This window comes from Mustela erminea, chromosome 3, assembly GCF_009829155.1.
Source record: "Mustela erminea isolate mMusErm1 chromosome 3, mMusErm1.Pri, whole genome shotgun sequence".
Classification (NCBI taxonomy): Eukaryota; Metazoa; Chordata; class Mammalia; order Carnivora; family Mustelidae; genus Mustela; species Mustela erminea.
This window is the reverse complement of record NC_045616.1, coordinates 85,431,205-85,447,490: the sequence shown is the minus strand read 5'-3', so window position 1 is coordinate 85,447,490 and position 16,286 is coordinate 85,431,205. Positions and strand designations below refer to the sequence as shown.

At 41.1% G+C, this 16,286-nt stretch overlaps 1 protein-coding gene across 1 annotated transcript in view; it reads left to right on the top strand.

The window, feature by feature from the left end:
• Positions 1-478: 478 nt before the first annotated feature.
• Positions 479-16,286, top strand: part of NDFIP1 (Nedd4 family interacting protein 1) — a 75,547-nt gene continuing 59,739 nt past the window's right edge. The window contains exon 1 of the mRNA XM_032336331.1: positions 479-618. Within this exon, the coding sequence (XP_032192222.1) occupies positions 586-618 (33 nt within the window). The 5' untranslated portion in view covers positions 479-585. The remainder of the gene's footprint in view (positions 619-16,286) is intronic.

Here is a 16,286-nt window from a genome sequence, read left to right as displayed (position 1 = left end):
TGCTGGGCATGAGTCTAAGAACGTTACAAATGATGAATAAATAACATTCCCAACTCTGTTACAGTCCATGCCATAGACTCTATTTTCAACTCCTGATTCCCTCTTACTAGGAAGAAAATTAGAACTCATCAACAAATAATTCGTTAAGTTATTCCTATGTTCCAGGGACTAGGCTAAGTTCTTAACAATCATCTTATTTGAATCCTCACAGCAACCATATAAAGTAGTGTATTCACTTGGGACTGCCTTTGGTTGCATGTGACAGAATCTAGACAACAGTTGATTAACCTGGTAAAGATGGGTATGTGTCCCAGGATCTGTTTATTATCTCTGTGAAGTCATCAAAGACCTGACTTTTGCTTGCTTGCTCTGTCACTCTTGGTGGGTGGTTCTTATAATTGTAAAAATGACTACTGACTCTCTAAGTGTCATTGTCTTGCTTTAAACAGGAACAGGGGAAAGAGGTAAAGGCAAAGAGTATATGAAAGCTGAACGTATCCATTGTGATCAGGGATACAATTTTCTTGGAAGGCTCTTGTAGTATACAAGGATACTGCTTATATTTCACTGATCACACTGGACTACATGACCACCCCTAACTGCAATGAAGTCTGGGAGGTGAGTATTTTTAATTGGGCACATTGCTGCCTTGCATGAAATTTAAGTTCTGTTGGTAAAGAGAGAGGAAAGAATAGATATTGTGTAAGGAATTAGCTATGTTGGCTGTGACCAGGTTCCATGATTAAATCCAGGACCCCTCCAAAATGACCAAGTCTTCAAGTATTCCAGAAATTCCATGTGTTCAGGGCAGCCAGAAACACTGAAGGCTCTGAACGTTGTGTAGGATTTGGGTGATTGGAGGAGGGAAAAAGCATTTCATTTTACAGATGGGGAATCAAAGCAGTAAGTGATAAAGTGTTTTGCTAAAAATGTGGCATCTAAAAAAGATTGACAAGGGAAAAAAGATACAGAACTGAAATTTAAGCCCAGAACTGTCTAATACAAAGACCATATTCTTTTTTTTTTTTTTTGGATCATATCTTTTAAAAAAATTTTTATTAATATATAATGTATTGTTTCAGGGATACAAGTCTGTGATTCATCAGTCTTACACAATTCATGGCACTCACCATAGCACGTACCCTCCCCAGTGTCCATCACCCAGCTACTTCATCCCTCCCACCCCCCTCCCCTCCAACAACCCTCAGTTTTTTTCCTGAGATTTAGAATCTCTTATGGTTTTTCCACCTCTCTGGTTTTCTCCTGTTTCATTTTTCCCTCCCTTCCCTTATGACCCTCTGTCTTGTTTCTCAAATTCCTCATACCAGTGAGATCATATGATAATTGTCTTTCTCTTATTGACTTATTTCGCTTAGCATAATACCCTCTAGTTCCATCCACATTGTTGCAAATGGCAAGATTTGGGGGGTTTTGATGGCTGCATAGTATTCTATTGTATATATATGCCACATCTTCTCTATCCATTCGTCTGCTGATGGACATCTAGGCTCTTTCTATAGTTTGGCTATTATGGACATTGATGCTATAAACATTTGGTGCACAGGCCCCTTTGGATCACTACATTTGTAACTTTAGGGTAAATACCCAGTAGTGTGATTGCTGGGTCATACGGTAGCTCTATTTTCAACTTTTTGAGGAACCTCCATAGTGTTTTCCAGAGTGGCTGCACCAGCTTGCATTCGCACCAACAGTGTAGGAGGGTTCCCCTTTCTCCGCATCCTCACCAACATCTGTCATTTCCTGACTTGTTAATTTTAGCCATTCTGCCTGCTGTGAGGTGGTATCTCATTGTGGTTTTGATTAGTATTTCCTCAATGCCAGGTGATGTGGATCACTTTTTCATGTGTCTGTTGGCCATCTGGATGTCCTCTTTGCAGAAATGTCTGTTCATGTCTTCTGCCCATTTCTTGATTGGAATATTTGTTCTTTGGTTGTTGAGTTTGATAAGTTCTTTATAGATTTTGGATATTAGTTCTTTATCTGATATGTCATTTGCAAATATTTTCTCCCATTCTGTTGGTTGTCTTTTGGTTTTGTTGACTGTTTCCTTCGCTGGGCAAAAGCTTTTTATCTTGATGAAATCCCAATAGTTCATTTTTGCCCTTGCTTCCCTTGCCTTTAGTGATGTGTCTAGGAAGAAGTTGCTGCAGCTGAGGTCAAAGAGGTTGCTGCCTGTGTTCTCCTCAAGGATTTTAATGGATTCCTGTCTCACATTGAGGTCTTTCATCCATTATGAGTCAATTTTTATGTGTGGTATAAGGAAATGGTCCAATTTCATTCTTCTGAATGTGGCTGTCCAATTTTCCCAACACCATTTGTTGAAGAGACTGTCTTTTTTCCATTGGACATTCTTCCCTGCTTTGTCTAAGATTAGTTGACCATAGAGTTGAGGGTCTATTTCTGGGCTCTCTATTCTGTTCCATTGATCTATGTGTCTGTTTTTGTGCCAGTACCATGCTGTCTTGATGTTGACAGCTTTGTAATAGAGCTTGAAGTCCAGAATTGTGATGCCACCAGTTTTGGTTTTCTTTTTCAACATTCTTCTGGCTATTTAGGCTTTTTTTCTGGTTCCATATAAATTTTAGGATTATTTGTTTCATTTCTTTGAAAAAAGTTGATGGTATTTTGATAGGGATTACATTAAATGTGTAGATTGCTGTAGGTGGCACAGACATTTTCACAATATTTGTTCTTCCAATCCATGAGCATGGAGTGTTTTCTTTTTCTTTATGTCTTCCTCAATTTCTTTCATGAGTATTCTATAGTTTTCTTAGTACAGATTCTTTGCTTCTTTGGTTAGATTTGGTTAGATAAGTGTCTTATGGTTTGGGGTACAATTGTAAATGGAATCGACTCCTTAATTTCTCTTTCTTCTGTCTTGTTGTTGGTGTATAGAAATGCAACAGATTTCTGTGCATTGATTTTATATCCTGACACTACCAAATTCCTATATGAGTTCTAGCAGTTTGATGTTGGAGTCTTTCGGGTTTCCCATATAAAGTATCATATCATCTGCAAAGAGGGAGAGTTTGACTTCTTTGCTGATTTGGATGCCTTTTATTTCTTTTTGTTGCAGACAACAAAAAGCCTCTTGCTGAGGCTAAGACTTCTAATACTATTCAAAGACCATATTCTTAAGGATTGGGCTTTGTGTGTCTAAAATATAGTTAAATGGTGATTTTCTGGGATCGAATAACCCATCGTTTCTTAAGTTTTCACGGTAATAACATCTACCACTGATTGAACACTTACTGTGTATGATTTTCTTTATATACATTGTCTCACTTTGAAAATGGCTTTATGTTTTTTGTAAAGGTCTTTCCTGATCATTGCAAAAATTTTTAAATCCTTCAAATAAACAAACCAAGCAGTATAGAAAAAACAAAGGAAAAAACCTCCAGAAATCCCACCTTAGAGACAACTAGGATTACCATTTTGGCGAACATCTTCTCAGACATCTCTCCTTGCAGATTAATGTATTAGATATGTGTTTAAATACACAAGTGGGAGCATGCCTTATGTTTCCTGTGGACATAAATTGTCCAGCTAATCATTCCAACAACCCTATGGGGTAGGCATTATTTGTGCCATTTTATAGGTTTAGAATAGTTAAGTGGCATGCCTAGGACATACTGTTAACAAGTGGTCAAATGAGTTTGGTTTCATTTTTACCTGAAATGATCACCCCAGTTCCCTGGTAGAATTAGAATTGGACAAAACAAAGGTCTCTTTCCCTGGAGAATTAAAACACACACACACACACACACACACACACACACACACACACACACACACACCCCACTCATAAATAAAAGATGGTCCTACTATCTAGGCACCTCAGTGATAGGAAAGCATAGCTGTCTGTGTGGACTCAGCAGCTCTAGAGAATATACCCATTCTGAATAAAATAAGCCATCTTCTGTGCTGTAGGCCTTCGGAGACATTGTTCTTCTGAAGTCTGCGTGAAGTGTTGCTGCACTGATGTCACCCAGGACAACATCCCCTGGCCCCATCACATGCCTGAGTCTCTGGGAGCTGTCAGTGTTTTTTTGTTTTATTTTGTTTTGTTTTTAAAGATTTTATTTATTTATTTGACAGAGAGAGAGAGAGAGACAGTGAGAGAGGGAATACAAGCAGGGAAAACAGGAGAAACAGGCTTCCCATGGAGCAGGGAGCCCGATGTGGGGCTTGATCCCAGGGATCGTGACCTGAGCCAAAGGCTCACTGTCAGTGTTTACATCATTACAAGTGATCTTCATTCTGATGCATTGCAAAGGTCTTTTGTTATACCACACGTCCAGCCCCAGCGCTGCTGATGCTTTGCTTTGTAGTCCTATCTGCCAGATGTTGTGGACCAAGCTGAAGAATCTTTGGAACTGTAGGTTTTTGAGTGAATGAATGAAGTGGGGGGTCTCTACTCTCTTGCTGGTAAGTAGTATGTTAACCGCCAAGGGGCCCCTTGAAGTCTTTAAAAATTGCTTTGCCGTGAATAGGGTACTGATTAAATAAATTATGGCACCTTCCGATATTGAAAACCCATGTGCTGATAAAAGGAACAAGGTGGATCAAGGAAAAATGGCAAGATGTATTATGTGGTAAGAAGAAAAGAAAGCAAGGTGCGGAACATGATGTAGAGCATGACCTCACTTTCTTTTCTTGGTAATTTTTTTTTTTTTGGTGAATTTTATTTTATTTATGTTTTTAAAAGATTATTTATTGGGAGTGGAGGGGCAGAAGGAAAAGCAGAGAGAGTCTCAAGCAGACCCCATGCTTAGTGTGGGAGACTAACATGGGGCTCTGTCTCACAACCCATCAAGACCATGACCTAAGCTGAAACCAAGAGTCAGATGCTTAACTGACTGAGTCACAAGGCACCCCTTTTTTCATAAAATATATATATGCATAGATATATACTTTTTCTGGGAGGACCCGTAAAGAAAGAACTATTAATAAATAGTAGTTGTTACCATTCAGAAGGGCAGGAACAGAAGTTATCACTTGTTATTTGATACTTTAATGATTAAAATTTCAAACTTTATTCATGTACTACTATTCTAATGTTAAATTATCTATTGATGGGAACAATCTGGGCAATGAGAACATGAGCCATTAAATATTTTCTTCTCTGTATTTCTCCATGCTTTAAAAACATTAAAATTTATTTTTAAAAAGATGTTTTCAGAGAGAGTCCCTTCCTTCTTAAAAAGAACAAGGGGTCCTCTCACCTTATAGACTTTTGGTGCTAAAATAGCCCTCTGTGTACTGGGAACATGATCTGAGCAACAGTATAACTGAATCCAGTTTGGGAACAGATTTATTTCTTCTTTTCCAATTATCGTAATAAATCAGGCAGGACTGCCAAATAGCACCAATTAAGTTCAGTTGGTGATGGCTGCCCAGACTGCTCTTGAGAAGAGCCGGGGGAGGCTATTTCTGGGTTTAGCTGCAATTGGTGAGCCATGGCTGCCCCAGTGTGAGGTGGGGGAGTCTGGGGAGCAGGCTCCATGTGGATTGGTGTCACCAAGGGACAAGTTCCCCCCAAGTTAGCCCTAGCCTCCCTGCAACCCCCAGCATGCCAACACATGGCAATACGCTATTCACAATGTTCCAGCATCCCAGAGGGGGAAACAAGGTTTAATTAATCAAACACAAAAGGACACACATCCTGATGGTGCATGAAATTAACAGCAAACACTGGGAAACATAAGTCACAGCTCTGTTCTGGGACAGGGTGGAAATCACAACCATTTCATCAGAGTAGAAGATAAAACCAGGGGGAAAAATGAAAAGACTAACCAACTGATCAAAAGAACCAGCACCACCACCTTTTCAGATGTGGCTCTGCCCCCTCTTCATCCTTAGTGAGCTTCTGTAGCTAAGGAGAGAGAACTGGCGCACTGTGTGGGCTGAGACTGATAGCAGCTTCATTTCTAGGGCCTCAAGGTCTCGGTGAAGGGCTAGGGTAGTCCCCTCAGGGGAGGTGACATCTAAACTGATTACTGAGGAATACCAAAGAGCCAACTGTAGGCATGTCTGCAAATAGCTGTTTCTGGTCGGGCCTGAGTTTCTCCAAGCCCCGTGGAATTTTCTAGGCACTTCTAGGTAAAAGATTTCACCTGTGGTGTGGCATGTCTAGCAAGGTTGAAGTAAGGAGAAGCAAAGAGGCCTTTGCCTGAAAGGGGCTTTTTGGACATCCCTGCTGTTTGCCCTCCATGTGTCTGGCAGAGTCCATGGCTGCCTGGGCCATGAAGGGGCTTCTTGCTCAATGTGGGCTATCAGCATGCGCTACCTGGACTTGGTGCTGAAAATAGCTACATTGAAAGGTCTGCTTATTCTATTTGTCCCCAAGCTGCAATGAAACGCCACAGAGAGGTCAGGAGGGAGCCCTGTGAGGAGGGTGTGAGGCTTACATCATAAGGTCTGTTCGCTTCTACAGTCCCCTTTTGGATTTGGTCAAGCCAATGTGATTTAGTATTTGAATTCTTTTCTATGTTTTTCATTTTTGTTTTCTGGTACACAGTCCACAAAGTGGGAAGAAACTTCTGTCCTTTCAAAATTGGCAGATAAAGGATATAACCAAACAGGATCCATCTGGTTTTCTAGTTGGTGTGGCCCCTTCCCTTTCTCAAAAATGCTAAAAACAGTCTTGAAACCATGCCTGCCTTAGGTAAACCCTGCTATGTCCCTTAGAACTGGGTGAAGCCCGGATCTCTAGGGGAGCATAAACAGCAGAGTGGGAGCAGGTGGGTGGGGTAAGGGCCAGAAATCTGATTCTGGATAACCCTTCCCTCATTCCTATACTAAACAAATATAGTATATTTATGGTGTGCCTACCTTAAACAAAGATGCAGTCTTTGTTCTTAAGAATTTAGAGTCTAGCTGGGGAGTAGGATCTGTTAATCTATGTCTGTTTGTTTTGCTTTGATTTATTTCACTGAAACTTGTCAGTGGTAAGCCTGCTAATGGCAGGATTAACAGAGAAAATTTATTGAATGTTTAAGCTAGTTTAAAAACTGAGCCTTGGAGCGCCTGGGTGGCTCAGTCAGTTAAATGACAGACCCTTGATTTTGGCTCAGGTCATGATCTCTGGATGGTGGAATTGAGCCCCACGTGGGGCTCCTACTCACGCTGAAGTTGGCTCCAGGTTCTCTTTCTTCCTCTGCCCCTCCCCTCTTCCCTAAAATAAATAAATGGTATCTTTATTTTTTTTTAAGATTTTATTTATTCATTTGTCAGAGAGAGAGCGAGCAAGCACAAGTAGGGGGAGCGACAGGCAGGTAGAGAAGCAGTCTCTCTGCTGAGCAAGGAGCCTGATGTGGGAATCGATTCCAGGACTGGGGTCATGACCCAAGCCAAAGGCAGATGCTTAACCAACTGAACCACCCAGGCATCCCATAAATAGGATCTTTAAAAAAGAATAAAAATTGAGGGGCGCCTGGGTGGCTTAGTCCTTAAGGATTTGCCTTCGGCTCGGGTCATGATCCCAGGGTCCTGGGATCAAGCCCCACATTGGGCTCTCTGCTGGGCAGGAAGCCTGCTCTCCCTCTCCCACTCCCCCTGCTTGTGTTCCTGCTCTGGCTGTCTGTCAAATAAATAAATTAAATGTTTTTAAAACAAAAAGAATAAAAATTAAACCTAAAAAAAAAATTGAACCTCTAGTTCGTGAGTAAATGAATTAAATTATCTGGATCCTATTCTTTCCAAGAAAATAACGTTATTTTAAAATATTTTTATTTTATTATTTATGTAAATATTTAATTTATTTATTTTAGGGAGAGGACAGAGAGAGAGAGAGACAGCATAAGCAGGGGGAGGGACAGAAGGAGAGGCAGAGAATCCCAGACTCCCTTCTGAGTGCAGAGCCCCACATGGGGCTTGATCCTATGACCCTGAGCTCATGACCTGAGCTGAAACCAAGAGTTGGACACTTAACTGACTGAGCCCCTCAGGCATCCCTATTATTTATTTCAGTAAACTCTACCCTTCAATGTAAGATTTGAGTACATGACTCTGAGATCCAGAGTTGTACATTCTACCAGCCTGAGCCAGCTAAGCACCCTGTAAAGAGAAGAACTTTAAAAAGTGATATTAGTGATTTTGTACATTTTGCTTCAGCAACACTTCCATCTTCATCATTGGATGCTTTGCAGCACCCACCAGTCATGTTCTTTACTGGACTGGAGTTTTCTTAATGGATTTTTCCATTAATTTGACTTCATGGTGGTTCAAATCAGCATAGACTGACAGGATGAAGGCCTCCACAAGTAAAATTACATTTGGCTCTAAAGAAATAAGAGTGTGAGGAAGGAAACTTTTTAATCATCCTAAAAAGATGCCTCAGCGGTCTAGTCTTGCAAAGAAGTATATGACTTTAGGCAAAAGATAATGCTCCTTTTTTATCTTATTTTCTTTTATTTTTAAAAAAGATTTATTTATTTGACAGAGAGAGATCACAAGTAGGCAGAGAGGCAGGCAGAGAGAGAGGGGGAAGCAGGCTCCCTGCTGAGCAGGGAGCCCGATGCAGGGCTTGATCTCAGGACCCAGAATCACAACCCGAGTCGAAGGCAGAGGCCTCAACCCACTGAGCCACCCAGGTGCCCTTATTTTATTTTTTTAAGATAGTGCTCCTTTTAAAAGGAGTGTATAATCCACATAAAAACTTGTACACGAGTGTTCGCAATGATATTAGTCATAATAGGCAAAACGTGGAAATGATCAAAATATCCATCACTTGGTAAATGGTTACACATATATACATGGCATAGTACATCTATACCATGGATTATTCAACAATAGAAAGAGATGAAATATAGATATCCAGGCTATTATATAGCTGAACTTTGAAAAAATTCTGCCAGGTGAAAGAAGCCAGACACAAAAGGTCACACACTGTATGATTCTATTTACATGAAATGACCCAGCTAGGCAAATCTGTAGGGACAGAAAGTTGGTTAGTGGTTGCCAGGGGCTGTCAGGGTCCCCAGTTGGGAGGAAATGAGGAATGACTACGAATGGATACAGGGTTTCTTTTTGGGGTGAAGAAGGTGTTCTAAAATTGACTGTGGCACATTGCAAATATACCGAAAAACTACTGAATTGTGCATTTGAAATGGATTAATTGTATAGAATGAAAGTTATATGTCCATAAACCTGTTATATAAAAAAAGTATGCAAGGGCGCCCTAGGTGGGTCTGTCTGTTGAGCGCCCAACTCTTGATTTTGACTCAGGTCCTAATCTTGGGGTTGTGGAATAGAGCCCCAGGTTGGGCTGTGCAGCAAACATGAAGCCTGCTTAAGATTCTCTCTCCCTCTCCATCCCTCCCAACATGCATGCACACATTCTGTCTCTCATTCTCTTTAAAAAGGTGTGTATGTGTGTGTATAAATACATACATATTTAAGCTCTTGAAATTGAGTCATTTCAGGACAGTTAGGGCAGCAGCCTGAGAATTCTATTTCTTTAGATTGAATTTGTATGTGAGAATTTTGTGAATTGAGTTTTCTAAAAAACAAGGACTCATAATAGATGAGTGACAAAAGAATCAGAGTTCCAGAAATAAGCTCATAAATGTAAGGGGATTGTGTATATGATGGACACTTCTTAAATGATTATTCCACAAATGGTATGAGATCTATCTACCTATTAAAAAAAAAAAAAACCACAACCCTGGATTCCTATCATATTCCTTACCCAAAATAAACTGAACTTGATCAGATATGTCCATGTAAGAAAAAAAGTACTAGGAAAAAATGTAGGTAAATGTTTTCATGATCTTAGGGATGAGGAGGGTCTTTGTAATTTATAGGCAAGAGTCATTACAAAAAAGAAGAAGGGAGACATAGATTTGACTACACTTTTTTAAACTGCACAAAACTTCAGCACAGCAAACAATCTTCCTCTCTCCTTTTCCCTATGTGCCCACTCTACCCATTTTTGATGGATCCTACAGGATAAAGCTAAAGTTGCCTTCCTCTATGGCATATTTCCCATCCACTCCTGCACCTATGACCATTTCTTACTTTCCTGAACTTCTCTTGAACTTGGTCAAAAATACACAGATGGAAAGAGGAGGTCGATGGATTAGAATTTACCTGCCAGCTCCAGACACATGGCAGTGATTTCTCAGAACCCTGTGTTAGAATTCTTACCAGCATCGGGATGCCTGGGTGGCTCAGTCAGTTAAATGCCTGCCTCCAGCTCAGGTCGTGATCCTAGGTATCTGGGATCAAGTTCCGCATCAGTGGGAGGCTTCTTGCTCAGTGGGGAGGCTGTTTCTCCCTTTGCCTGCTTCTCCCTCTGCCTGCTGCTCCCCTGCTTGTGTTCTCGCTCTATCTGAAAAATAAATAGATAAAATATTAAAAAAAAAAAAAAGAAGAAGAATTCTTACTTGCATCTGACTTCAGTGGGAGGGTTGTGATAGATTACTGCTCTCTGTTCTGCACATGGGAAAGGTAGCATGAGTCAGACACATCTCCCCTGCCTTTGGACATCCCATTATAAACACCCAAAGCCCTGAAATGAGTGCTTTCCAGGAGCACAGCAGTTCCCAGGAACAGACAATATCCCCAAAGCGACCTCTAATTTATGGTGTGGGGCTTGGAGATGGCAGGGAGTGGATGCAATGGGAAAATGGCCCTCTTTACTTTTTTCTTTAAATAAAACATATTTACCTACAGGTTATACTCACTATATACTTTACATGGGCTTTACATGTGGGCAGAAAACCGGAGTTTTTGTTTTTTTGTTTTTTGTTTTAAACAGGAAGCTGCCTGTAGAGTAAGAATTAAATATGCATTTACTGAATGAGTGATTGCATGAATAAAATCAAAGACCTGCTAACACCTCAGTTCCATGACAAGATGTTCCACGAAGCTCAAGTAGCTTATGCACCCCATAAGAAGCTAGTAAACATTCTTTGTATTAAGACAAGCTCCAGGTCAACACAGTGGCAGGGACTCAACTGGGAGATCCTCCCAGTCAGATGAGGCTGTCTCCCTGTTTCCTCAGTTCTGCTGACCGATTGCAACTCTTTCTGCCTCATTCAGGCACCCAGCACCCTCCTGGAGCTCGCACGAACCCAGCCTCAGAGCGGCTTTTGCAGTCATCCTAATCTCATGTCAGCACACAAGGAGTTATCCACAGAAAGCCCTGCCCAGGAAAACTTCCTGGTTCTCTGTGGCTGGAAAATCTGTGTCATCAGGGGATCACTAGATAATTCATCCATTCCACTTCCTCAGTTTTGAAGATTCAGGGAACACATGCAAAGGCATGTGGTATCCGCAGTTTACAAAGTACTTTTACCTGCATTGTCCCAATTAGTTGGTCTTCAGGAGTTAAGAGACCGACTTTTTGCTTGAAATCAATCTGCCTCAGAAGAGCAACTGTTGCCCAAGAACTTATGAAAGGTCTTTTTTTCCTACTGACAATTGGCATTTCTCTCCACTCCCTAAGAAGTAAGTCTAGTTTGCAGGTGGGAGGAAAGCTTATCCTTAGGCAGCTGCCAGGTTGGGAAGGAAGGGCTAAGCCCCAGGCAGTGATGTCTGTTTTGAAAGGGAGAGGGAGTGACATTTTTAGGCTCCAAGTCTCTTCTGGGAGAGCTGGAGACAGATCTATTTTTGGATGTGTTCTGTGCCACCCACGAAACACTCGGAAGGTAACCAAGAACCTGGTGGGTTTCCTGTGGGGAAAGTTGTGAAGGGCCAAGAGCTTCAGCATGTTCTGAGTCATGTAGCTTGACTTCATCATCTATTGGTAGCAGAGAGAGCACAATGCAGCCTCTCCCCTTTCTTCTGAACCCTAGTTTGGTTGCATGAGGACAGCACATTGGGGATGGAACAAATCCTCGAATCACAAAAGCTTGGGCCACATGCTCTCAGAGTACAGGAGGCCGGGGTGATGTGTGTTAACCCAAAGTGGTAGATTGTCTGGTTCAGGGATGGAAGGAACCTTATGTTCCATAGCAGCTCCACCACATCCTGGCTGTGTGATCACAGGCATATGACTTAACCTGTCTGAGCTCAGTTTCCTCATCTGTCAAATGAAGGATCAAACCAAATGATCTCAAAAACCCTTATAGCTCTTGTCTTCTATGACACACACATACATAGGCAAGATAATTATCATCATGCAACTTGTTCCCTCATCCAGAGGGTAGGCATAAAATAGATTCTACCTCATGTGTTTCTTACTTGGCTCAGTTCCTGGCATAAAGTAAGTGTTCAGTATGTGTGATAATTAAAGTAGTGGTCTTCGGGGCGGTGATATCAGATGCACCTTTTTTAGGTCAGTGAATGATAAAAAAATGTGTCTTTAAATGTTTACAGTAAGAAACATCAGTGGCAATTTAAGCCAATGTTCTGGAAGACCTGTAGACTAGTATGTTGGCCATGTCCGCTTACAGAGTGACACTGGCTTAACAGGTAAAGGAAAGTTGAGGCAAGAGAATGATGTTTCAGAAGCGAAGGATACAACTTCCATTTAGCCCCTGAGCCAGTGGCCAATTACTATTTAAAACTGAAATCTGTTTTGTCACCATCAGTTCTGGAAAGGCTGTATGCCAGGTGCCATCCCAATTTGTACCATTACTCTGTCACGGCATGGCTGACTCCAGGAGAGGAATTTGGCGTAGAAGGGGGCTTGTCTTTGCGCCATCTGTGGGCTTCAGGTACTGAAAATGTGAATGAGGGAGAGCCCCACACAGGGATAATGTTAGAGGAGCTCCTGAATAAATAAGATTTCAACACCGCTTTAAAACTAAGGTATGGGGGCACCTGGGTGGCTTAGTTGGTTAAGCGTCTGCCTTCAGCTCAGGTCATGATCCCTGCATTGGGGATCATAGCCCCGCATCCGGCTCGTTGCTCAGCAGGGAGCTTTCTTCCCCTCTGCCTATTCCCCCACTTGTGCTCTCTCTCTCTGTCAAATAAATAAATAAAATCTTCAAAAGAAATTAAAAAAATAAAACTAAGATATGATTTCCTGGTCTTCACGTAATGTTATTTAGAACTGGAGAGTCTCCCTTGTCCTTTGCCTAAGGGCTGTTCTGAGTCACCAGGGCAGAGTTCCCTATGTGCCTATAAGCTATGGCTGAGTTTAAGCCAACATCAACAGCTTCTTCCATTGGGGGCCCCTATCCGGGGGTTGGGGGGGTTGTCATAATTAGCATAAGTAGTATCTCCCCCAACACAGAGCAGGCAGTGCAGTTTTAGTATTTCCCTCGTGTAATCCTGTTTCTCATGATACTCCTTGAACATAGGGAGAAAATTACCTGTTGGGGAAATATGAGAAACCCTTTTCTTGTCTTAGGAATCAGCTTGAGATGGCACTTTCCCTACTCACCTTGTTTTTGTGTTCAAGACGCTTAGTTAAAGCAATTGGTTGGTATGCTGGGTCAAAGATGAGAATTAGATGCTCGATTTCCTTGTGGACATGTCACTGTTCTTCGTTCCTCATTCCTTTGCCACCTCTAAATATATTGTGAGCCATTTGTTGGGAGGGGGATCACTTAAAGATTTTATGGGGACACCTCCTGTGGTTGGATAGGTTGTTTGTTGCCCAAATCAGGGTCGGGGGAGTGTTGTTTGCATAGACTATAATGGTCTGGCTATCCCTGAACTGTGTCAATGTACAATTTATACAATAAAATGTGGCAGTCAATACATGGAAGACCAAGTTACAGCATCTCTCCTGGCGGGGGCTGGGCTCCCCCAAATTTAAAGCATGTATTCCATTTAGGACCAATGGGTCAGTTCAGCATCTTTATAATTAAATGTTACTGAGGACTCTTGGAAGAAATTTCTCTGTTGGTGTTGGTATCCTATTTTATTTAGCCCAAGTTCCCTGTCAGTTGTATAGCCAATCAGGTCTCCATTTCATCGGTGCACTTGTAACATGTATAACTTCATTTTTGTGTTAAACTCATTCCTGATGTTCTTTCAATCCTACAAGGGCCTATTATATGCCAGGCTGTGTTCATATGGAGATAACGGTGAACAAGAAGGCAAGGTCTTATTTCATGTTGCTATTTTTGTTCTGCTTTTTTTCTCATCTACTTCTAATCTATGATTTCTTTGCTATACTTCAGTCTCTTAAATCCTTTTTGGATCATGACAGTGTATAAAATAAGTAAATACTATAAATGTATATGTGCCTAACTGTAAAGCTCTACACTATATGAAGCAAAACTGACACCAGTGGAGGAAGAAATAGACGGTTCTACAGTTAAAGGTGGGAGACTGCAATAATCCACTTTCAATAATGGTTAGCCAGAAGATCAACTAGCCAGAAGATCAACAAGGAAAGAGAAGACTTGAATTATACTACAAGCTAACTAGACTCAATAGACACATCTAGAGAACACTCCACCCAACAACAGCAGAATAGACATTCTTTTCAGGTGAACATGGAACATTCTCCAGGGTAAACCATAGGCTAGGGCATAAAGCAAACCTCAATACATTTAAAAGGGTTGAAAAAATACAAAGAATGTTCTCCAATCACGGTGGAATGAAATTAGCAATCAATGACAGAAAGAAATTTGGGGAATGCATGGATAAGTCAAAATGAGGCCACACACTGCTTAGTAACCAATGGGTCTAAGAAATCACAAGTGAAGTTAGAAAATAGTTAGAAATGAATAAACATGAAGACATAGCATACCAAATCTTATGGTATGTTAAATACCCACACTTAGCATTTCTTAATTTCATATTGGAGAATAAACAAGAAACTATTCTTTTGTAGTTTCAGGTTTTAGGCAGAAAGCCACAGCAATTGCCCAGATTGGTGCTCAATTAATACCTGTTGAACGAATAAACCAATTGCATTGCAGGGGCAAGAAGATAAGTCAAGAAATCAGAAATCTCATGATGAATCCTTAACTGACTAATAATTTTTCTCTGACTTACTTTTTTGCAGAAGCCACTTGTATTTTAAGATCTTTTATAAGTTCCCATCCTCTTCTCTGTGTCCCTTGCCTGTCCATTAGGCCTTCTGTATTACTCTGTGGTTTAAAATTCCTACTCAAGCTCTTAGTACATAAACTTTTTTTGTCCTGCCAGGAAGCTAGGGGTTGGCCATCTTCTGCTTAGGGGCCAAATCTAGCATACTGCCTGGTTTTGTATGACCTGAGAGTTAACCTTAATTTTTACATTATTATATAGTTGAAAAAAAATCAAGAGAAACATAATTATGTCATGACATTTGAAAATAAGAAATTCAAATTTCAGTGTCGATAAATAAAGTGCTATTGGAACACAGCCATCCAATTTGCTTGATATTATCTATGGCCATGTTGGTGATATAGTGGCAAAGTAGAGTAGTTGTGTGACAGAAAACTTGTGGCCCACAAACCCCAAAATGTTTCCAATACTATCTACCCCTGTTCTAAGCTTTTGTACAAGCATACTCATGACTGGATGTGCCTTCCCCTCTTTCCATTCATGGCAAAACCTTTTTCTCATTCAAAACCCTTTCTCTTTGGGGTGCCTAGGTGGCTCAGTCATTAAGCATCTGCTTCGGGCTCGGGTCGTGATCCCGGGATCCTGGGATTGAGCCCCGCATTGGGCTCCCTGCTCTGCTGGAAAGCCTGCTTCTCCCTCTCCCACTCCCCCTGCTTGTGTTCTCTCTCTATCAAATAAATAAATAAAATATTTAAAAAAAACCTCTCTTCAATCCTTACCTGATTATCATACATGATCACATGATTCTCTTAATCATCTTTAGTTAATATAACCCAAAACAGCGGTAATTAAATTGCAGGGTTTTTTTTTTTAAAGATTTTATTTATATTTATTTGACAGAGAGAGAGAGATCACTAGTAGGCAAAGAGGCAGGCAGAGGGGGAGGGGGAAGCAGGCTCCCCGAAGCACAGAGAGCCCGATGCGGGGCTTGATTCCAGGACCCTGGGATCATGACCTGAGCCAAAGGCAGAGGCTTAACCCACTGAACCTCTAATTGCAGTTTTTATAGTTGAAAAAATGAGTCTGTGTTGACTATCTTCTCTATTTCAATGCAGAGACTCCAAGGATGAGGCCGGTTCTTCTATATCTTATACTCTCCTCTACATATAGCAGTCTTCAAGTTTTGTTATCAGACAGATCTAGGTTTGCATTCTGGTTCCACCATCACTAGCTGAGCCAGTGATGTAATCTCCTGAATTTCTTTGCTGCAGACTGGGTTTGTTTTGAGAATTAAGGAGACGACAAGTGGAAGGGTCCAAGATCCAGAAGGTGCTTCACAAACAGTAGTAATTATCAGTAGATAATTT